This window comes from Antedon bifida, chromosome 10, assembly GCF_963402885.1.
Source record: "Antedon bifida chromosome 10, ecAntBifi1.1, whole genome shotgun sequence".
NCBI lineage: Eukaryota > Metazoa > Echinodermata > Crinoidea > Comatulida > Antedonidae > Antedon > Antedon bifida.
The window spans coordinates 21,174,265-21,196,250 of NC_136235.1; the positions used below are offsets into that span (position 1 = coordinate 21,174,265).

At 30.3% G+C, this 21,986-nt stretch overlaps 1 protein-coding gene across 11 annotated transcripts in view; it reads left to right on the top strand.

Annotated features, from left to right (window-relative positions):
• The window catches only part of LOC144854766 (protein phosphatase EYA1-like), a 110,813-nt gene that overhangs the window by 80,291 nt on the left and 8,536 nt on the right, over positions 1-21,986 (top strand). For 10 of the 11 annotated variants that reach the window (XR_013614682.1, XR_013614684.1, XR_013614685.1 and 7 more), the window contains 9 exons: positions 725-812; positions 2,539-2,699; positions 3,117-3,221; positions 3,402-3,496; positions 4,026-4,176; positions 4,318-4,335; positions 5,385-5,521; positions 5,852-5,935; positions 19,853-19,942. Coding sequence is in view for 5 of the 11 variants with exons in the window: in XM_078712734.1 (XP_078568860.1) it covers positions 725-812; positions 2,539-2,699; positions 3,117-3,221; positions 3,402-3,496; positions 4,026-4,176; positions 4,318-4,335; positions 5,385-5,521; positions 5,852-5,935; positions 19,853-19,942 (929 nt within the window). In the remaining 6 variants the exon portion in view is untranslated. The remainder of the gene's footprint in view (positions 1-724; positions 813-2,538; positions 2,700-3,116; positions 3,222-3,401; positions 3,497-4,025; positions 4,177-4,317; positions 4,336-5,384; positions 5,522-5,851; positions 5,936-19,852; positions 19,943-21,986) is intronic. The other variant, XM_078712735.1, reaches the window with a different exon arrangement.

Here is a 21,986-nt window from a genome sequence, read left to right on the forward strand (position 1 = left end):
AATTAGCGTCCCTGTTTTTTTACGTGATATAAATACTAATGATGATCCTTATTTACCTTGTGCGAGATAATAATTAACCTTTTCAGATCATTTTTAACCCATTACTTACACTTTTTAACAAGAGTTCCCTTACCCTAGTACTGCACTATTTTTTGTTTTACAACAAGTAGGCCTAAACTTGTCCGAAAACCGAGAAATAATTAATCAAAAACTGCATGTTATTGTAGCTGTTAATTGTCTTTTGATTTTAAGAAATAACATAGATAGTGCTGATAGCCTATAGCGTACTCAAAACAGTTAATAATTGAGATTTGGTAATATACATCAGTAATTGGCAACGGTTGACCTATGGTGTCCCCACCAAACAGTGCATGACCTTATGATACTCATCTGTTAGCCAGTATTGAAGAGGTTGTACTATAGTCTTTGTTTATGAATAGGGTTACAACAGGACTATTATTCTTCCAGTTGTAATCTGTAATTAATATAATTAATGATGTAATTATTACAATCTGATGATTGTGACAAAACGACAAAATGTATGATGATGAAATTGTTCATGAAGAAACTAATGACAATATTAGGTCACCAAAATGTTATTAATTCAGCTTGGGTGATTCAAACCATTAGTCCAAACTATTCCTCTTATTTAGGTATCTAAATATTTTATTGGTATGAACATGAATTATAAAATGTTTTAAATTTCCATTTTCACATTTTCTAGGGTCAAGTAACGGTATTACAGGTCAAAGTTCATTGGACATGAATTTACGGACAAAGAGTGAATATTCGGCAACCCAGTATTTTGGAAGGTACATAGTTTTATTTTTTTTACACTTGAATTTGTTTTTGCCATAAATTATTTATGGGTTTCAGATTCCTTATTTGATTTAATATCAGAGTACTGTAAATAAAAAAGAGAATATTAATTTATGATTTTGTGATTTTAGCAATAATAATAAATTATTACTCTAAAATGATACTAATAGTTTCTTAATGTAAAAAAAAAACAGCTTTAGTTAGTTTTCTGTTCAATAATCTTAAAATTGTAGTAACTAATTTGTCTGTTAATTGGCAGAATTAATTTTATTTTTGTTGAATCAAATGGAGCTGGCAGTTCTTCTAATCTAGTTTGCCGCTGTGTAAATAATTAAGCATAACCAATTGAGTACTGACTTAAACCAATGAACCAATCAGAAGGAACATGCTAATGAGGCTAATGAATAGATTATCATTAATAACAATTTAGTAAATAAATCATATGTTTTCCTGCTGTGAGAAGGACTAGTTTACTTAAAATTTGAGGAAATAATTCTGTTCAGGTATTTTTTGAAACTCAGTTTTATTAAGTTTTCGTAGAAAGATATTTAATATATTTTTTAGTGGTTGGTATATTAATAATAATAACCAAAACATTGTGATAATTTTTAACTGATTATTTGCAACATATTGGCGGCCATCTTTTTTAACGTCAAATTTTGAACCTTTGCGGTAGTCCGATTTTGGTAAACTTTTGATATATGTTTTTTGAGACCATATTGCATTGTAATTCATCAAAAAACATTTTCTTGCAATTTTTTTGGGGTAATGAAACAGTTTGACTCGACTAATAAGCATCGATCATGTGATGGTGAATATTTCCTTTTGCCACTGTTAGTTGGTGTGATTAGTAGAAAAAATAGTTTTCATTTAGTTTATTAAAGAAGATCAATATTTGTTTATATTTACTAATTTAAAAATGATTACTATATTTAATTTCAATAGAAGTTTTTTTTTATTAATTTTTTTTATCCGTCCTGAAACCATTTTCAAGATCAAGTGATTTGTTTTAGATATTTAATTGATAATTTATTATAATAAATCCATTATTATTATTATTATTATTAAAACTAGATCATATCTTTTACTATATTTCAGGTCAGATCTAAATAAACACTCTAGTGACGATAATATATTGTTTATTGCATTTAGTTATCTTCTTTAGATTTAAAGGTCATCTCTACATGTATATTTTTTTACTGTGGGAATTAATTAATTATTTAGTAAAGTAAAGACAGAATAACACATTTTTTCTAGAATGTATTATTGAGGTTATTTGAGATTAGTATTTGACTGTGATTCTGGATTACAACACTACTGGTCTTTACTTAAATAACAAGTTCTTATTCTGTAAATATATTTTATTACATTGTTGAAAAAAGTTTTTAAAACTTATTTCTGCAAGAAGATTTTCTTGTTTGAAATGCAGTGCAGATTCATTAACTTACTTAAGTCTTGTTCACACTGATATTGGGTAAATTTACCACAAGACCAACCACTTGGAGTATTCACATGATTAGTTTACCAAGAATTAACAGCAACTTTTCTACTGAGCAGACAATGAGGGGTAAAATTAGAGGGAATTGTAGCCAGTGTTCGGATTGGACTTTTTCTGGTCAAATTAGCTGCAACTTGGATTTAAGATTAAGTCCAATGTAAGATGCACTGAAATGTTTCAATGTGACATTCTATTTAACTGTTTTTTCTCCTTTTTTCCAGCCAAGCCTACCCACATATTATTCAACCAGGACAAGGCAGTAACTTTCAACCTTTAAACACGCCTCAGGGATCATATACATCTTGTAATCCGTCGCCATACTCCTTTCCTTCACAAACAAGCAGCCAAATGTCGTATTCAGGCCTTGCGATGCCTTATGGAGGTGTGTAGTTTACTTTTCAGTACTTTTTAGGAGAAACATATATAGTTATCAGGCTTTCCTTCCCCCTTCTGTCAATCTTCCTTCTTTGCCCGTCTTTCATCCCTTTCCTATCTTCCTTCCCTTTCCATCTTCCTTTCCTTGCCATCTTTTTCTCTGCTGTCCCTCTACCATTTCTTCTATCTGCCCATCTTCCTTCTTTCCTTTCTCCTACCTTTCTCCTTCTTTCTGTCCATCTTTTCTTCTGATATTTTTCCTTCTTCCTTTTCTGCTTTGTTCTTCTTCCTTTTCTCGTTCATTTGACTGATAATTCAGTGGGAAACTTTACTAAAACATTCTTAATATATCTCAAATGCCTTTTCCAGAAAAAATAAATGAACATTGACAGTAAGTAACATATTTGTTTTTCAAAATTCACAGGCAAGAACTCATTGAAATCAGAAAGTCAGTTACAGAGTCAGGCGTTTCCAACTGCCTATGGTTCAGGCTTTTCAAGCACACAGAACCCATTTTATTCAATGCCAGGTAGAAATTACTATCATTATATCAATACATGTTAATATTTGTTAAATAAATATAATTCAAATGCAAAAATACAACTTAAAATTGTTCAACTAAATTATGAATTTTGTGTATAGGAAAAGTTGATTAAATTTTATTTTGAAGTTTATTTACATTTACATTATTATTGTATTGTTATTTTAGGAGGTAGTTTTACAGGTACAAGTGCGTACCCATACCCAACAACCAGCAATACACAAACAACGAATACGCAAGGTTTTGGCAGTACTCCACAACAGGTAATAGCAACATTATCTTAAGCTTTGTTTGGTTCATTTCGCGGAGTCAGTTATATTCAAATATTTAGGAAGCTTTTGATTTGTGAGTACTGGTGACCAAGTGAGATCAATCGACGTGTTGGTCACCGTCAGGATCTAGAATATCATCAAACCTGTGGAGAGATTGGAGGACAAAATGGAGAAGATCACAAGGAACTTAAATAATTAATATTTATTCTCCATTAAATAGGCAGAATAATTATGTGCAGGCTTATATTTTTTCTAAACTTGCATTTAAAAATTGATATGAACACTTCTGACCTATGATGGCATTATAGAGGAATGTATTGAGATGATTAGAAAATACCATTCACTTCATTATATCCTGCCAGTCTAACTTGTTGCTATAATTATTTTAGTAAAGCATTGTACATTCTGTTTAAAAATCTGTTTATGGTACATGAATATGTGAATTTCATATTTACAATTTCTTCGCTGAGTCTAGACCATTGTGTAAATAATACATTAGTAACATTATTTATTCTTGCAGGGTTTAGACTATAGTGCAACATATCCAAGTGCATATGGTAGTACATTAAATCAATATTATCCTGGCTATTCGTCCTACATGAACAGCTCAATACAAACGTCTATTCCCACTACTACTACAACCTACCAATTAGCACCTCTACCGGAAGAAAGTAAGTTCAAGTTCTTAACTTATTTATTATGTATTATGTAGGTAAAATGTATGGTGTTATGTTGTTTAATTATTTGCTTTGTGAAAAGTTTGTCTCATGTGAGATATACCATACATCTTACACACTTTCTTTATTCTTTAGGACCTATGGTAGAAGAAAGTAAGTTTATAATACTTGTTATTACAAATGAGGGTGAAATGTGTTGCTATCCTCGTTTACATCCGCTATCAAAACTCCAAAGTTTGCACCATCCCCAGTGTGTGTAAATTCCAGAGTTTTGCTAAGCGATGGATGTGAAAAGAGTACAACTGAACTAGTGGTCTAATGGCATGGCACCTCCCCTGCCAATCAAAAGAACTAAGTTCAAGAGCAACATTTTTCACTGTCACAGATTTCTCATCTATACATTTACATACTTTTATGTGTCAACATGTTATATGTTACACTATTTATATATTTTACACATTATTTTAAATTACTTTGCATGAAATAAATTATGAGGTTTCTACATAAAGTTATTTGTTTAATGTTTCTATTGGCACTCCTCAAATTTAGCTTTAACAATCTTGCCAAGAAATATTGTACAAAAGCGATAGAATTCAATTGATTTTTCATGCCAGATTCATCAGATTTATTCTTGTATTATTTTTGTTGATTATATTATATTATTATTATTGATATTGTTAATATTTTATATAATTTTCATTAATACATTGTTGTCGCCATGTTGTAGATATCATTAGTAATATCGGTATTGTCATTAATACATGAGTATTGTTTTATTAATAAAATAAGATTATCATTTTTATTTATAAAATAAGATTATCATTTTTAGTAATATTATTATTATAGTAAATGTAAATTCTAAAATATAACAATATTTAAAATTTCAGAAGTAGAAAAAAAAATTATAGTCATTAAAATTTCATTAAAAAAATATTATGACAAAAAAAAACCAAAAATCTCTGATTCTTAATCAGTGTTTTGCAATCCTTTATCAGATATAACTATAAAATATACTTCTATTCAAAAGAAGATAAAAGAATGAATATTATTAATATCACTTCAAAAATTATTCCATAATTGTGGTATTTTAATTTTCTTATACAGTAAATTTCATTTTTTCCAGTCCAACTGTTTGTTGTTAAATAAAGATTTACATGTATGCAAATTTTCTAATGAACCTTGTTCCCTAATTTGCATTTTAGTTCAAACGTTCACTGATTCACCTGTAAAATTAGATGATTTAAATCGAGGTGGTTCTAGATTAAACAACAAACTAAATAGGAATAGGTCATCAAGAGGTCGTCGCAATCCATCACCCCCACCAGAAAGTGATTTAGAGGTCAGTTTTATTGAAATGAAATTTAAGTTTTACATTTTTTTTATTGCTATTATAGGGACATACAGTTTCTATAATTTCATAATTTCTATGTATATTTGATATGCAAATGACAATAAATGGAAGTAACTTTCCACTGATGAATGAAATGCAAAAAAACTTGTTTTAACATACATTGAAACACAAAGTTTAATTTACTTAAAAATTAAAAATCTGAAAATCAGTGTAGTATTTTTGTTCTCTTTTCAATCAAAAACAGTATGCCATCCTTTAGTTTACTTGACTAGAAATGCTAATAACTGCTTTAATTATGTTTTTTTTTTTTTATTTCAGAGGGTATTTGTATGGGATCTAGATGAGACCATAATTATATTTCATTCTTTACTAACTGGATCATATGCATCACGCTTTGCTAAGGTAAACACATTTTATATTACTAAATAACTACGAAATTAAAGTATAAATATCCGATGAAAAGTGCGAAGAATTTGGAAGAGAATATTCAGTATTACAATTTAGTAGTTTAAGTCCAATCTTTCGCCTGGCACTTGTTGCATATCTTTCCGTTTTTTTAGTTAATGCAAAATTAGAATTCTTCTTTTTTATGATGCCATTTCACCAAAAAACAAATATGTTTGTTTATTAATACTGTCTTATAGCATCCATTTTATATACACTGTCTATATGACTGTTTAAGCAACACACTATATTCAGATTAGATTCGATCCAATTTAGTTTAATACAATCTAAACATTTCATTTATTTGGATTAACTTTGTAGACTTATTTCATTGTAAATGACATTTAGTATTTGTTGAAAAAAAAAATTATGAAATAATTTATTTGGATAATGATGTTGGAATATTTATTGTTGAACATATTAATGACATTTATGATCGTTGAATGGTAAATTATTTCTTGGTAAGTGTGAAGCTGATGACAAAGTCCTCAATAAGTTTAATGATAGCCAAGCTGGCAACTTGTCATTATAAAGGTGTTTTAAATCAAAGCTAAGTGAACGTTCACATTTAATGCAATGGGCATAAGCTTATAGGCTTTAATTAACTGGCTATTCTTATAACTTAACCATTACATTTCATGATGTGCTTATATACATTCGTCGTATTATCTTGATATATCGCCAGGATTTGGGACGTCATTACCACTGGTTTCTCCCGATTAAACCGACCATGATTTGTGTTTAGTTTCTGTCGTTCGGTAAATCGTGCTAATTGGGTGGACATTTTTAATGTTATGGCGATGATGAATGGTTGTAGAATCTCTGTAATTTTGTTGTCTGATCCGCAGCATTTTTAACGACTGTAATTCATCGAGTGAAACAACTTGTATTGTGTGTAATAATTAGTTTAGTTGGTAAATAATTTTGCAGAGAACCCATTAATTTTCTTGTTTGATGGATAAAGAATAAGACTATATGTTTAATGATGTTATAACCAAAACTGAACTAAATAATCCTGCAATGTTGGATATTTAAACATTATAAAACCATGAGAATTACACATTTAAGAAATAGATGTGCAAATTGTTATCTTTATAGCCTCATCCCCTGTTCACAGCTCTTTTAAGATTATCTACAAGTTCCTATGATAAGTAAAGGTCTTGAACTTACTGTATCTCTCAACTTCTGTTTCTTATCCATTTGTTTACTTAACACTTCAGAAGTTCAGAAATAATAGAATTTGATTCATTAACAACTAACTTAATTGTAATTTTGAATAATATTAGCCTTCCATATTTGGGAATTTGAAACATATTCATGATCTTAAAATAGAAAAAAAAGACATCCAAAACAGTATTTTGAGTTGAGAAATTTAAGTTTAATATTGAAAATACAGGATGGAAAAGAAAATGTATTCATGCTAGATTAGAGATAGAAGAAGAATAGTAGAAACTTTTCAAGAACTAATAAACTATATGAATTAAAGTATCCAAATTAACAGATTTACTACTATTTATTTATTACTTCTGTTTTGTTAGCTTTTCCTTCTATTTGCCCTCTTCTTTATGACTGTAATTTTTGTTGGTCTATAGGGCCTTCATGTCAATCTGCCAAGCAAGTCCTTTATTGTCTGCATTTGTGAGGGTGGTACAGGGTTGAAAACTCTGACATTTGTGATATATAGGCACTTTCAAAATGTTAAGACCATGGTAGAGTAGGCCTTTACTGCTGTATATGTTGAGAAAGTGTCCAAGAATGGTAGTTTCGGTGGTTTGTTAAAAAAAAAATTTCTATTTCAGCCTCATTTTTACTGAAAGCATTGCTTTCTCAGTTTAGTGACCAATGTGTAATTATTTCATTATTTTCCAGTTATGTTCCATTTATTTGACCTTCTGAGATCGCAAATGTGATTTCATTTTAAAATGTCTTCTTTTTTTTCCGTTCAATTGTAAAATTCTGTAAGAATGTTTTGCTGACTTTTACAGTTTTGAAATGATATGTCTATCTAATATTGATAACAAATAATAATAAAGTCTATGAATAGATATGTAAGGTGTTGTTAAAGCTTGAATTGATAAGACTATCATTGTTTTTGTAAAGCCTTGTCTACACTATCAAACTTTATGTGACAAAAAAATGTGATGTGCCCATATATAGACATGATGATGTCATATCACTACCATATTTAAACATAGCACTACCATATATGGGCACATCAAACTTTTTTGACACATAAAGTTTGATAGTGTAGACAGAGCTTAAGAATTTTGTTTTTAAATTGTATACACAAACTGTGTTTACACGTGCTAGAGAAAAATCCATTCTATGTACGCTTAAGCTCATCCGAATCATATATTGTGCAGTCTGTTGGTCTCTGTGTCGTTTATAAGATAGAACTTATAGGTTTAGAATATAACGTTAAACAAGCGCTTCCTATCGGATGTTTATCTGGCGTATTTTTGCATTTGAATGCCGAAAAACCATGTTACAGACAGCAATTTAGCTCTGATAAAGAAACAAAGCTACCGTCAACTAGGGTTCATTTTCTGCTACAATTAACAATCGTGTTATTTTATTGACCCTTGACCTTATATCAACTACAGTAGCATCTTGATTAATTGATCGCCTGAACCCATCAATGTTTATTTGGGAGTACAAATTTAGCAAGTAATTTATATTTAATAATAACTGTTTATTTGGCACTGTGCCGAAGAAAAAAAAAGTATGTATTAATGAGAACAGTATCAACTGATTTTATTTATTTATTTTTAATAAATAAAATAACTTTTGTAGGATTTTTTAAAAATACATATTTCTTTTTATTTTTAAGTAAAACACGTTCTAAATTGATTTATGTCCAGTCATTACTTACACGCCTCATTTGAATCAATTCTTAAACATTTGTTTATCGAGGTAAAGTGCTCCCTATGGGCTGAATAATCACATTTGCAACAATCGAATAATATTTTTACAAAAATCAAACACTATTAAATTATTCTTTGTATATCGGCTTCAACAAAGATGCATTGACATCACAATCACTTTTGTTTTATACATGATGACTTTTATAGTTATTATATAGATAGTTATTTGTATTTAATATCGGGCATAATACCATCATCAAAAATGATTTTTTATCATTTTGCCACATTTTCTTTGAATAAATTTTAAAACTATCACAATACTAGAGTTCACATAAAACAAAAAAATTAATAATGACAGAATTAGAAAGTGGAAGAACGAAGCGTAAGTTTTGTTTCATCGTTACTGAACTTCTGCGTGTGTAGTGTACGGAATAATACCTGCGGACAAGAACTCTGAATTAAGCGTGTTTTCGTTAAATGCATCTTTGCAGAATACATTTTAATAATGATATAATGAGCTTGAACGTGCTTGTTGGATTTGATTTTGTCAAATTAATGAAATGCAAGTAGTAAATAATTTTCCTTAGGCCGTCAGTCGCCGAGTATTACACATTCAAATTTTATTTCAGAGTTCTTGTTTAAATTCATAAAGTTTTTTCTTTCTATAGACAAAGGCATGACAATATTAATTATTTATGTTCATGATTGATTTTACCTCTAGATATTTTGCTTGCCAAAACTTTTTAAAAGATACAATGCTGAAAAAATATTTAAAAAATTGCATTAAAGAATATTTTTTAATTCATTTAAAGTATCCACATTTTAATTTTTTTACGATCAATTTTATTTCTAGATATTTTTTTATATCAAATGACACATTTTATTTTTTAAAACGTTTTGTTCGATTTAATGTACAAATTGTTTTTGTTTTTTTAATTATGTTATTGCAAATAGTTTGTTAATAATTTCAAACTGAATTTTGAATATTACAATTAAAATAATATTGATTTATTTTACTGCTCAGGAGCAACAGTGCATGTATTTGTTATATTGCACTTAAAAGTTCTATTCAACGTTTCTATTTAATGGATATATTATTACATAGTTTTTTGTTACAAACTATGTTGTGGCACATGCTGCTGATGACCAATTGTGCGCCATTAAAGACAGAAGATTAATTGAATACTGAGAACAGTCAATTTTTCAACTCAGGAAAATATTTTCGCCATTCAACTCATAAACATTCAATATTTGTATACTTGTCTTGAATGTCCATTTTAATATTAATAGTTGCGAGTACTTTGAGAGGCCAGACTGGTTTATTAGAAATCATAGTTTTGGGAATTGAATGTACAGAATAGTACATAGGTAAATTTATCTATGTCACTTGGAAATAGTACATGTATAAATAATAGTTGAAGGTTGAGAAATCATAAATTTATAAATTCACAAACGATGAAAAATTATTGTTTTGTACAAAATGATTTTGTTATTGCAATGATATATTCTAAATAAAAAGAATTACATGTGAATATTATAATTATGTCTAAGAGTATAACATTATTTTTTTCATAAATATTATGCAATTAAAACTGTATTTTATTATTTTTTCTCCAATATATTCAGCCAAGTTGTGTATTTAAAACATAACTCATTTTTAATTATTCATATGTTTAACTTTGATATCTTAAGAAAGTATGAAACAAATATCTCAATAATGCTGATTTAATATAGATATTCTCTACTTTAGTAAAACAAATTTAGCCTACATTGTCAGCATAAATGAAAACATCATTTCAACTAATTTCTCCTTGTATTGTTGTATGAATATTCATATTTTTCGATAACATTTTAGATAGTTGATTCGCCGTCACGGTTGCCCCGAAGGCTTCTCGATAGATAGTGACGGACGTAATGAACGCGCTTCAGGCTGTTTCGGCATCAAACGGATGCACGGCTTTCCAACCAAATCTCAAACATGCATTAATCGCAATAGCGTTATCGACAATAATGATAGTAGAGCACATGTTGTTCATAATTTCACTCGTAGTTTGAATACAGAGAAAGATTAACAAAAATTAATCTGAACTGAGCAAATTTATCTGTTTGATGGACTACTGTGTCTGGCTGTTCATTTCAGATAAGACTGCTACACACCATCGTGTCTTTGTCACTTTTACTTTCATCAGCGTTTTCGCATAATTTTAACGTTGTTTTTGGAAGTTTATAGGAAGTAAACTGAAGTACAAACAATATATAGGAAATCACCATGTGTCTATTGAGTCTACATCCTATCCTGTTTACAATCTAACAGCATTATTGGTGTTGTGCCCATCTCAACTTCCAAGATCCTTGGTTCAAACTAATTATCCTAAAAGTCCTTTTCTTTTGTTTAGTCAGTAGAAAATTCTCATAAAGATGAATTAATTTGTATAGCATGAAGAAAAAAGAAATTTGTTATAAAAATGATTTTTAAAATATATAAACTGTCTCTTTTCCGGTGAGCATGCTGCTTCTTTACTAATTATGGTAACAATGGCATGTCATCTGTCTTTAGCTTGGCATCCTCGGAGAAAGTGTATGTGTTGCCCCTGGCAATGCATCTACTCCTTCTCGGTCCAACTGGGTTAATTGTTAGCAATGATAACATTCGAGTGATGCCATTGTTTGTACGCAGCCTCCAGTATAGCCGTACGTCCCTCCTAGTAAAATACAATAATCAGCTCTCCATAAACATGACTGTTTTCACTTTTTGTCAGTTAAGTAAACAATAATTATATTTCAATGTTTATATCCTGAGGTTGATAATACAATTGTTTATAATTTTACAATAATATAATTTACAATTAGGCCTACAACAACGATAATAGAATAAAACATCAAACTAATAGCATTTAATAGAAAAAACAAAGTATTATATAAAGAAATTTAATGATTGGAACCACATCAGTTTTTTAAACATGATTTTATTCTATGATTGATTACACAGTCATTGGTCCATTGTGTTTTTTGTCCATTGTATCCGTTTTTCTATTTTACATCCTGTCAACCTAAATTTATGAATAAGATAACAGTTTATAGATTCAATAATATGGTGACATCATACATTTATTAAATGGAGTTGAAAGAACATAAACAGAAAAAAACTGCTGGTATGTAGATAGAGGCCAACTTTAATGATTTGTGAGCAAATACCAGCGCTGTTGAGTAATCACTGGTGTAGATACTGGTTAGCATAAAACTTTGATATCAATAAAATAAATCTAATAATAAAAATTTAAAGCTAGTTTTCAAACATACCTGCATAAAAATAGACAAATTCTTCAAGAACAGATAACACAAACTTTTTTTTAAAGTATTCATCTAAAGTTTTTCTCTATTCTTTCCACATAGGGCTCGGAAATCCCATTTTACTGGGGTTTCCTATATTTTTTTCTCCATGGAGAAACTTGTGGGCATGAATAGAGGTGGTTGGATTGTTTAATTTCTGTCTGTATTATTTCTTCAGAATTGATTGTAATATAAATTCGGTAAACTTCCCTTTAGGGGATATGTAAGGATTTAGTATGGCCCATGGGATTAATTATATCCCATTGTGGGTCAAAGGTGATTATAGCCAGAGGTGTATAAAGCAATTACACGATCAGTTGAGATTTGTGTATGGCGTGTGTTTATTTGATCCTGGATCTATTGAGGGATTAAGGTAGATTAAGTGGGATTAATAATAAATAGCTTTGGTACGATGGGAGTTTGTGAATGATCAGTGATAATATTTGATTGAATTTACAATTGCATTTGTGATGATACTGCCAGCCACTAAGGGTCAGCTTTTGCAACTGTATACAACACATTGGCATGATTAGAATGATAAATACACATAAAACAAAATTAAAACTAGATGAGAGTTGGAGATTATAGAACATCAATCAGGATAAAACAATATATCCTGAGAAACAAGTACAGGTATGCCTGTTTATTGTTTGACAACCACCATCAACAGTTCTGAGGAGAAAAATAGTGTTTGTATAAAGATTTTTAGCGCATAGAGTACTTTTTTAATGACAAAAAGCACTTTCAAAATTTAGTAATAATTATTTCATAACCTAATGCAACTGTTTAGACATATTAAAATTTTAAAAAATGTAGTTTTTTTTTTTACCTACAAGAAGCTGGGTGGGTAGAAAAATATTTTATATATGATAATATTCATCCTCAATTTGAAATAATTTGGTCATTTACGGACCCATGGCAACCACAGTGCAGCGCCTACTATAAACGAATTTACTGCAAGATATTTAAACTATATTAGGATATATATATCTTATAGTAAGTGTGGTAGCAAGAGAAAATCATAATGAAATTCATTTTAAACTGATTGAAAAAATAGACTTGCTGACCCTCAAGTACCACTATAGGCCTACATACAATTCAAGTATGTTGCACATGTCATATAGGCCTACTTATCTTCTACAACATTTCTCACTCTAGATAAGTCTAGAAAACAACAGGATGCTTAAGTGAAAAGGGCCAAAAGGCTATCAGAACCCATTGCAGCTACTTGGTGTGTAAAAGAAGTGTTTAAAATCACTACAGTAGTACTAGTATATGTAACTAGAATTATTATATGATATGCTAATATTCTTAACATCATCATTATCTGAATATTTCACTTTTGTAATGTTATTTTGTATTGTACAATTGTATTGCTGTTTATTTTTTATATTTCTTTATATCTATATTTTTTGTACATCCCAAGCAATTCAGTTTTTCTCTGTGATTTGTGGATAAATAAACACTTTCTTTATTTATATTTTGCGCTATGCAATTTAAAACCATTACCATAATAAATAAATAATCAAGTTTAATTAGTAATGATTGTTGATTTGTACTATTCTCATGTGTATCCATCGTTTCCATCCAGCTTGTATGAAAACCTCTTTAAAATCAAGAATTATGGCAACAAATTTAAACATTCCACATGGATATTTAACTTTTTATGTCCGTTGCAGTATATGAGTTATGCCAACATGCGTTAACTGCAGGAAACCCAACAATAAAAGCTTATCGTTAAACGATTTACTTTTAATTGAATTAATACTATTTGATGATGTATCGACGCGGACATGACAGGTTGATCTCACCTCAACTACAGCTTTTGTCCATTCAGTTAGTCTCCTTCAGCACTCGATGTAAATCTGTCGTCCGCTAATCAGTTTCCACGCTTTTAATAATCAGACCAAATGAAAAACCAATTAAACTTCTCATTGCTGTAGTCTGAGAAATAGCTGATTTAAGTTGCTGATAAATCCAACTTATTCAATGATCAAAGCTAAGCATTACTCTTCAGCATATAGCTAAGTTCAAACATTGCTCACATTTGTGCGTATAAAGCGATGTTTCAACTCTTATGGCGCACGTAAATCAGGCGTTATTAATGTGGGTTTAGCAACGGGAAAGTGTGGTTAACGACTTAGAAAGTGTTAGCGGTCTATTAAAATGCTATCAGCAGTCACTGCTATTATTCAACACTTAATCTTTACAATTATTTAGACAGAAGAAGTGCTAATAAATAATACTAATTTGTAGAATGAAATGTCACGTTGAACACCAACCATTAAACCACTAGATGTGTATTTCATTCTAAGAACTTTTATCAATAACTTTACAAAAGGAGTTCAAACACCAAAAACTTTGTCTACACTATCAAACTGTGACAAAAAAATGTGATGTGCCCAAATATGGTAGTGATATGCTTCAATATGATAGTGATATGACATCATCATGTCCATATATGGCGACATCACATTTTTTTGTCACATAAATAAAGTTTTATAGTGTAGATAGAGCTTACAAAGGAGTTCATAGACTTTGCACGATACCTTGGCCTTTTACATCACTACTCCAATCTAACAAGTTGATGGTAGGGTGTTGTTTTTTAGTGCTAGGCCTCTGTTGGTTCGTGTTTTTCAGCCAGCTGGTTCCCGTAGCATACCCAGCAGCACCAACACCTATCTTGACCTCAGAGCAGCGTGCAGCCATTGTAAATGGCATGCAGGCTGAAGAACGCTTTTACAAATTGCCATGTTATTTTTAAAATATATTAGTTCCTGAACTGTAGTTGTGCTGTATCTTATTTTTAATACGATTTTTCTTAAAGGTTATATACTCATAATTGATCCATGTCATTTGGTAAAGAATTCGAGCTCCAAACAGCGAGAACTTTTACCCCTAGTTGGCTTTTTTCATTCATTATTTTTACCTCTCCATCAATTCTTCATACTGTACCATAATGCATACTTAGTCAACATCCGGGATTAGGCAGGCAAATTTAGTACCTGATTTGTTCTGTTTTGCTTGTAACAAATATTGCAAAGCAATAAAAAGAATAGCTATCGAGGAAAAAGTGTAGATATACAGTGTGCTCCTACTTTGCCTTGTATATCAGTTGTATACGAAAATTTTATGGAAAAGAATAGAATGGTGGATATAGAAGGTAATAGCATTACCTCCATGGTAATACTAGGCTACTACTACTATTGATGTCAATGCTTAGTGCTCTAAGCAGACCAATGTTGTGAAAGTAGATACAAGAAATGTAAAATGAGATGGGCAATCCTAGATGAGATCTAGTGTTTTCTGCAAGTTACCCTGCTTACTAAATGACTGGTATCCCATTATGTAATATTAGGAGTTGTCAGGTCAAAAGGAAAACCTAATTACTACATTTCACAGATTTTATTACCAGAGATGTAGTAGTATATTTACACTTGCATTGATTTGTAATTCAAACTTTGCTACATTTTATAAAGCTTAAGTTTTTTTTGATGGAATGTGTTGTTGAAATTCAACTTTGGACAAAGGCCAAAACTGTAAATTAATAATACAAAATACTGTGTAATAGTGATCATGTCATTGGTAAATGTATCTATATAATAAATGTTTTAACACTCCGCCAGCCAACCGCTATTTAAGGGACACCCCTATTAAGATGATACTTTGCTGGATCCTAAAGGTGTCTCTTTATTAGGGCTTCTATCGTAACTTGGCCTAATAGTATTTAGCAAATTAGGTTTTTGTCAGTAACAGTTATCTTTCAAAAAATGTGTTATCAAGTCAAAAGTCTACTTCTATGTTCCACAGCAATCTTTTCTTAAATAAGACAGTTCCATAAATAAAGTAAAAACTAGTTTATGGTCTTCTCAATTTCCTAACTTCTCCGCTAATTGCAGCCCACGGCTTTCGATAAATGCAGCCCACCTCTTCCAGCACCACATCATCTGACCTTTCCATCCCCTTAATACTACCTACCCTCTCCCAAAGTATTCATTCAAATCATCTCATTACATTTCATGTTAAAATTATCATACTGCAGTTGCTGCAGTAACTATATTTTAACCCATTCATACAATTATTGAAAATAATTATTAGGGTAAACATACATACTTTTTATTTTCGCAAAGTTTTGTGTCATAAACTTCTACATTGAAACAAACTAGAATACATTATTGTAATGTAGTTAATGCAGTATCTGCAGTAGAAGAATGTTGACATGATCTCTAACGCTCTGTTTACACTATCAAACTTTATGTGTCAAAAAAATTTGCCCATATATGGACATGATGATGTCATACCACTACCATATTTAAGCATAGCACTACCATATATGGGCACATCACATTTTTTTGACACATAAAGTTTGATAGGGTAGACAAGGCTTAAGTTTTGGTGAAAATCACACGTTACTGTGGTGGTGGTGGTAGTACCTATGTAAATGCTTACCTGATTTATTGTCATAACAATAACAATAGCCTTAATTTGTTCATATTAGTAATTCCAACAAACTAACTTTCTTTAAGTATTTTTTATTTATATCCGTCACATTCACAACATTCTTCAAATGATGAACGTGTTTCAATCATGTTCCAAGTATTTTTCTTTATTAACATTAAATTAGTTGATTCTTTCTTTGTTTTTCTTTCAATTTATTTCTTTCATTTTGTATTGTATAACAAACATGCTGGAATGTTGACGCTATTAAAGTCTACGTTACGATGGAAACAGCGTTTGATTGACAGATAAAAAGTTGAAACAGTCATGTCATGCGAATGTCACCGTGATGTCACTCTGTGTTTAGGTCATGTGACACAAACATGAATTGTCAATTTATTACATTTAATTGTGCGATTTATGTTTTTCTTCCAGGCTTAAAAATTGTCACTAAAATGCGAAAAGTAACCTAATGTTATTTTAATCATATTCAGGGAACACTTTAATATGAAATGAAAGAGGGGTAATATGTTTTAACGCTGCGGCCAACCTCTTCAGGAGCACTTTGTTTGGTCCTGAATATAGCATTTAAATAAATGGATACAGTTAAAATATGGTAGCTTTGATAATTTACAATGGGTATGACAGAAAGCAGAAGAAAAAGAACGATAGTTATGGGTTTCAACTTTTGACTTTTTTGTAAAGCTCATGAGAATATTTTGGGTTTGATGTGATCCCAAAAACAGAGGAGTAGAAATAGAAATAAAGTTTGATTTTTACAGTTTTTTAATTTATTGTAGTTTTTATTTAGATGAACAAACAGTTTTTATAAGATGATTTAACTTCAAATCAACTTTCCATATGAACAGAGTTGACTGTACCTACAGTAACTGCTGTACCATGGTTAATTTGTATGCAGATCTTTGCTTCTCATTGTCCTCCTTTCTATTTGTTTCTGTTATTTTTTTGTAAGATTCTAAAAATAGCGTTAATTTGTATGTTTTGTTATTTTTTCCCATGATTTCAACATTTGTTCTGAGAAAAAATCAATTAGGTCTATAGTATAACTGTCATTTTTAAAAATATTTTTCCTTTTCTAATAAATTGAATTAATTTCATAGTTTTTTATAAATTTTGTTTTATTTGATAAATTTTCCTGTTGAGGTTATAATCTGACCTATATCATGATTAAGTTTGATCTGACAGTTTTGACCTAGGAGACACATGCCCTGTGACCTTTGGGTCTGATTTGTGAACCCCGATTGCCATGGCAACAAAAGCCTAAGGCAAAAGTGTTGAGTTGTGAAGAAAGAGTGATTCTTCTCCGCCAGTCTTCCTCTTCATCCTGTAGCACACAAACTGATTTAATTGAAGCTCTAGGCGTAGAATACCTTTCTGTATTGTTTATTTACAATAACAACAGGTAGTCTTGAACAAATCACAAGATAGTTAATTTTAACTAGTGTACACTATCTAAACTATTGCATTTTATTTTGCATTCACGATAAAGAATGGAAGAAAGAAATGTATAAAGTGATGTAATTTCCTGACTATTTTTATGATGTACAGTATCTAGAAATTAGAAAACATAAAGATGACAGTATTCATTAAAATATACTTTCTTCTTTTATTGAATAGTGGATTTAATTCTTCAAAACTGATTGAATGTGGGGCCTATACCTTAAGTTCCCCTCTCTTTATCCACACCTTGGTATATTTACATGCCGTACAGTAGTATCATAACATTCTTTCTGGAAAAACTTATCAGGGGTACTTTTAAAAAAGCATTTAATATGATCAATTCAAATTTGCACTTTATGTTTTACTGCTAAGGGCAGTTCAGCTAGATTTAAATGTTATAGATATGGAATTTAAAATTGGGCTAAATACCAGGAAACTCCATTATGTGGTGCCATGGATTCTAAGTTAGTGAACCTTTTAAGGAAGTTCAGAATAAATCAAGAAAATCAAAAAGAAACTATAAAATAACAAAGGCTATTATTATGTCATCATCATCAGTTGATTTCGTTGATGCTTCATTAATATTTCAAGAACTGGTTAGGAATTTTAATTAGGCTCACATACGTTTCCTAACTAAACATTTCCTTATTCGTTGTTCAGTATGTATACATGCTTCAGAATAATTTGTAGGAATTTATTATGTTGAAGAAGTAGTTAAGCTCTCATGCTTGCATATATAATAGTAGAACCCTCCTTTAGTATTTAGGGGACACTACTATTCAGGGGACATCTGTATTCAGGGGACATCTGTGTTCAGGGGACACCACTATTCAGGGGGAAACCACTATTCAGGGGGAAACCACTATTCAGGGGACACCACTATTCAGGGGAAGCCCATATTCTGACGACATCTCTATTCAGGGGACACCACTATTCAGGGGACACCACTATTAAGGGTTTCCACTATTCAGGGGACACCACTATTCAGGGGAAAGCACTATTCAGGGGAAACCACTATTCAAGGAGAAACCCGTATTCAAAGGACATCTCTATTCAGGAGACATCACTATTCAAGTACAAGTTCTCTGTGTTAGTGTTTTTGCTCTAATGTCAATACATACATTAGATAAGTAGTACATCTTGAATAGCAAGCAATATTGTAGTTTGGTTCTGTTGCATATAGTACGATATTTTTTTTGACACTGTTAATTGCATTTTCTGTGGCTGGTTCAGTCAATAATACGTAGCCTTGTGTAAGTATTAAACAAAGTAGTTGGTTGGACACTAAGAATCATGTAAAGTGGAATCGTCGCAGGCTAGCCCATGGCACGATAATGTTGTGAATTTTAATAATATTTGATGATGAGATGTAGGCCTGGGTCATTGACCAGATGTAGGTAGGTAGTAGCAATACAAGGTATATGAAATGATTGATTGATTGTGCTTTTTGCAAGACTTCTGGTAATTAGGTACTTAGGGATTTCTGGTGTTGAGTAATGAATAAATGTGGCGTAATATTAAGAAATAAAGTAAGGCTAATGAATCAGATATACAGTCAATTCATTTTGTTTCTTTAAACCACAAAACTAATCAAATGCATTACAAACATAGAATATGGTATAAAAAAAATATTAAAACATTGTATTTTGAAATATCTTTACATTTTAAAATAATCAGTACATCTATTGTATTTTAATCATAATTCAAAATTCCTTTTTAAATCAAGTAAAATAAAGTATATGAACAAATAATTATTTACTGTATTTATATTGTTTTATTTTAGGATGCCCCATCTTCTGTTTCTCTTGGATTACGGATGGAGGAGATGATCTTTAACCTGGCAGATACACATCTCTTCTTTAATGATCTAGAGGTTGGTAATAATTATTATTATTTTATTAATTAATGTATACTAATAATTATATTTATTCATTTTATCAGGTGTTTGTGGTAAAGTAGTAGTATATTTTTTATTTAAAAAAAATTATTTTAATGTTCTTTCTTTTGTTTGGAAAACATTTACAAAAAAACAACAAACAGCAAAGAACAAAAAAAATAAATATCTATGCCCAAGTAACGCGCACGTCCCCTAATTTTATTTTTCCTACGTACGATTACTTGTGTGTTTTACTGATTCAAATTCTTCTTTGTTTATCATCTTAATATGGTTTAATTTCTTCATTAACAAATAATTTATCATAATCATAACATGTATAAGATTTATACTATTTTTGAAAGAAAATATTCTGTTTTTCTCCTTTGTTTATCATTAATATACTTTGATTTCTACATTATCAAAAATAATAATTTATCACAATCATAGCATAAATAAGATTTAACACTATTTTTAAAAGAAAATATATTTGTCAGAAATTAATTTGTATTGTTTATTCAATTTATAAATAAATGCAATTGATGTTTATGTTGAGATTGTACTAAGTTTAGGTCACCGGTATTGTGTTAACCTTAATTGATGACCCAAAAAATGTGATTGAATCGGAAATTGAATAACAACCCACAAATGGGATTAAATGCAGCAAACTCTTCCCGAACTCGAAAAATTAAATTTCATACTTTAAACATTTTTTAAAGGTTTTTCTTTCTAAAAATTAATTATTCAATTTGGTGGAACCATCAGTGTTGCACTACTGGTATCGTCACAAGTAAAACAAAATAAGAACTTTTAATATAAAACTAAAATAAAAACTGTGAACATTGGAAATATCCTGATAGATATACAATACATTAAAAAAAAAATATTTTAGGGTAATAAATATATGTTTTATCAATATTATATAATGTGAGTAGCTTTAAATATTGTACCCACTAGATGGCAGCAAACAGATATTTGATATAGTAGTTTTAGTCTATTTTTATCAAATAATTAATATTGATATAAAATATTATAATCTTTATTGATGTAAAGCATTTAAATGTTAAAACATGCACTCACTACATATGAAAACATGAAAAATAGTAAACATGGTAAATCTCAACAAATTTAATACAGAATATACAGAAAAGTAGTAGTAACAACCTTTATAGAATATATATTAGGTATATTTTCAATAATATTATTGAAAATGTACCTAAATAGAACGGATCTTTTAATTCTATTATTAAGGCCTATACTTTATAATTCCTCCATACTCAACCCTGTAAAGTAATTTAATAATAAATAATTATCTACCCTCAATGGATCTGATTTATTAATAGTTTATCCCATGGAGTTTCCCAAATTACCCATAATGCATGAGTTCACCTAGACTGATTTAATTTTCTACATGGTTTGTTTGTCAGATTGCAAATGGAGGCAACAGGGTGAAACAATTTGCTGTAGGCTATGGCTAATACTACCAATCAGACTGGCCTAATGTCATCCTATATATTATCTTGTCTATAAACCGAATAGTTTAGCTAAATTTCAGCTGGTGTTCGCTGGAGTGGACGGAACGAAGTTAGGCCTTTGTACAGAATAACATTGTTATGAGTGTCTTGCGATAAGAAAAACGCTGCATCGTTAATTGATAAAAATGGTGCAAAAACAGTCTCCGCTTAGCTTGTTTAGTTTAACCTCTGATCACCTTTCTGTAGAATTAGGGACCTGCGGGGGCTTGTAGAGAACGCGGTGAAGTTCACAAGCCTGCAATAGCTCGCTTGTTTCGACAGGAATTTGCCTTGTCAGCTGTAGATGAAAAAGAAACAGCCGCAGGGCAAGTTGTGAACCGCGACTTCAGCCAAGCCCACATGCCTATTAGTCTGAACATTCTACCACTACTGCAAGCAAATTACCACGTCAGTTCATAAACACTCACTTTATGATTTGAGTGAAAGCGATAATTACATCGCAATTTTTTTCTTCTCTGGGCGCATATTCCGTCTAAATTTAGGGAATTTCATGCCCTCTGGCTTGGCCT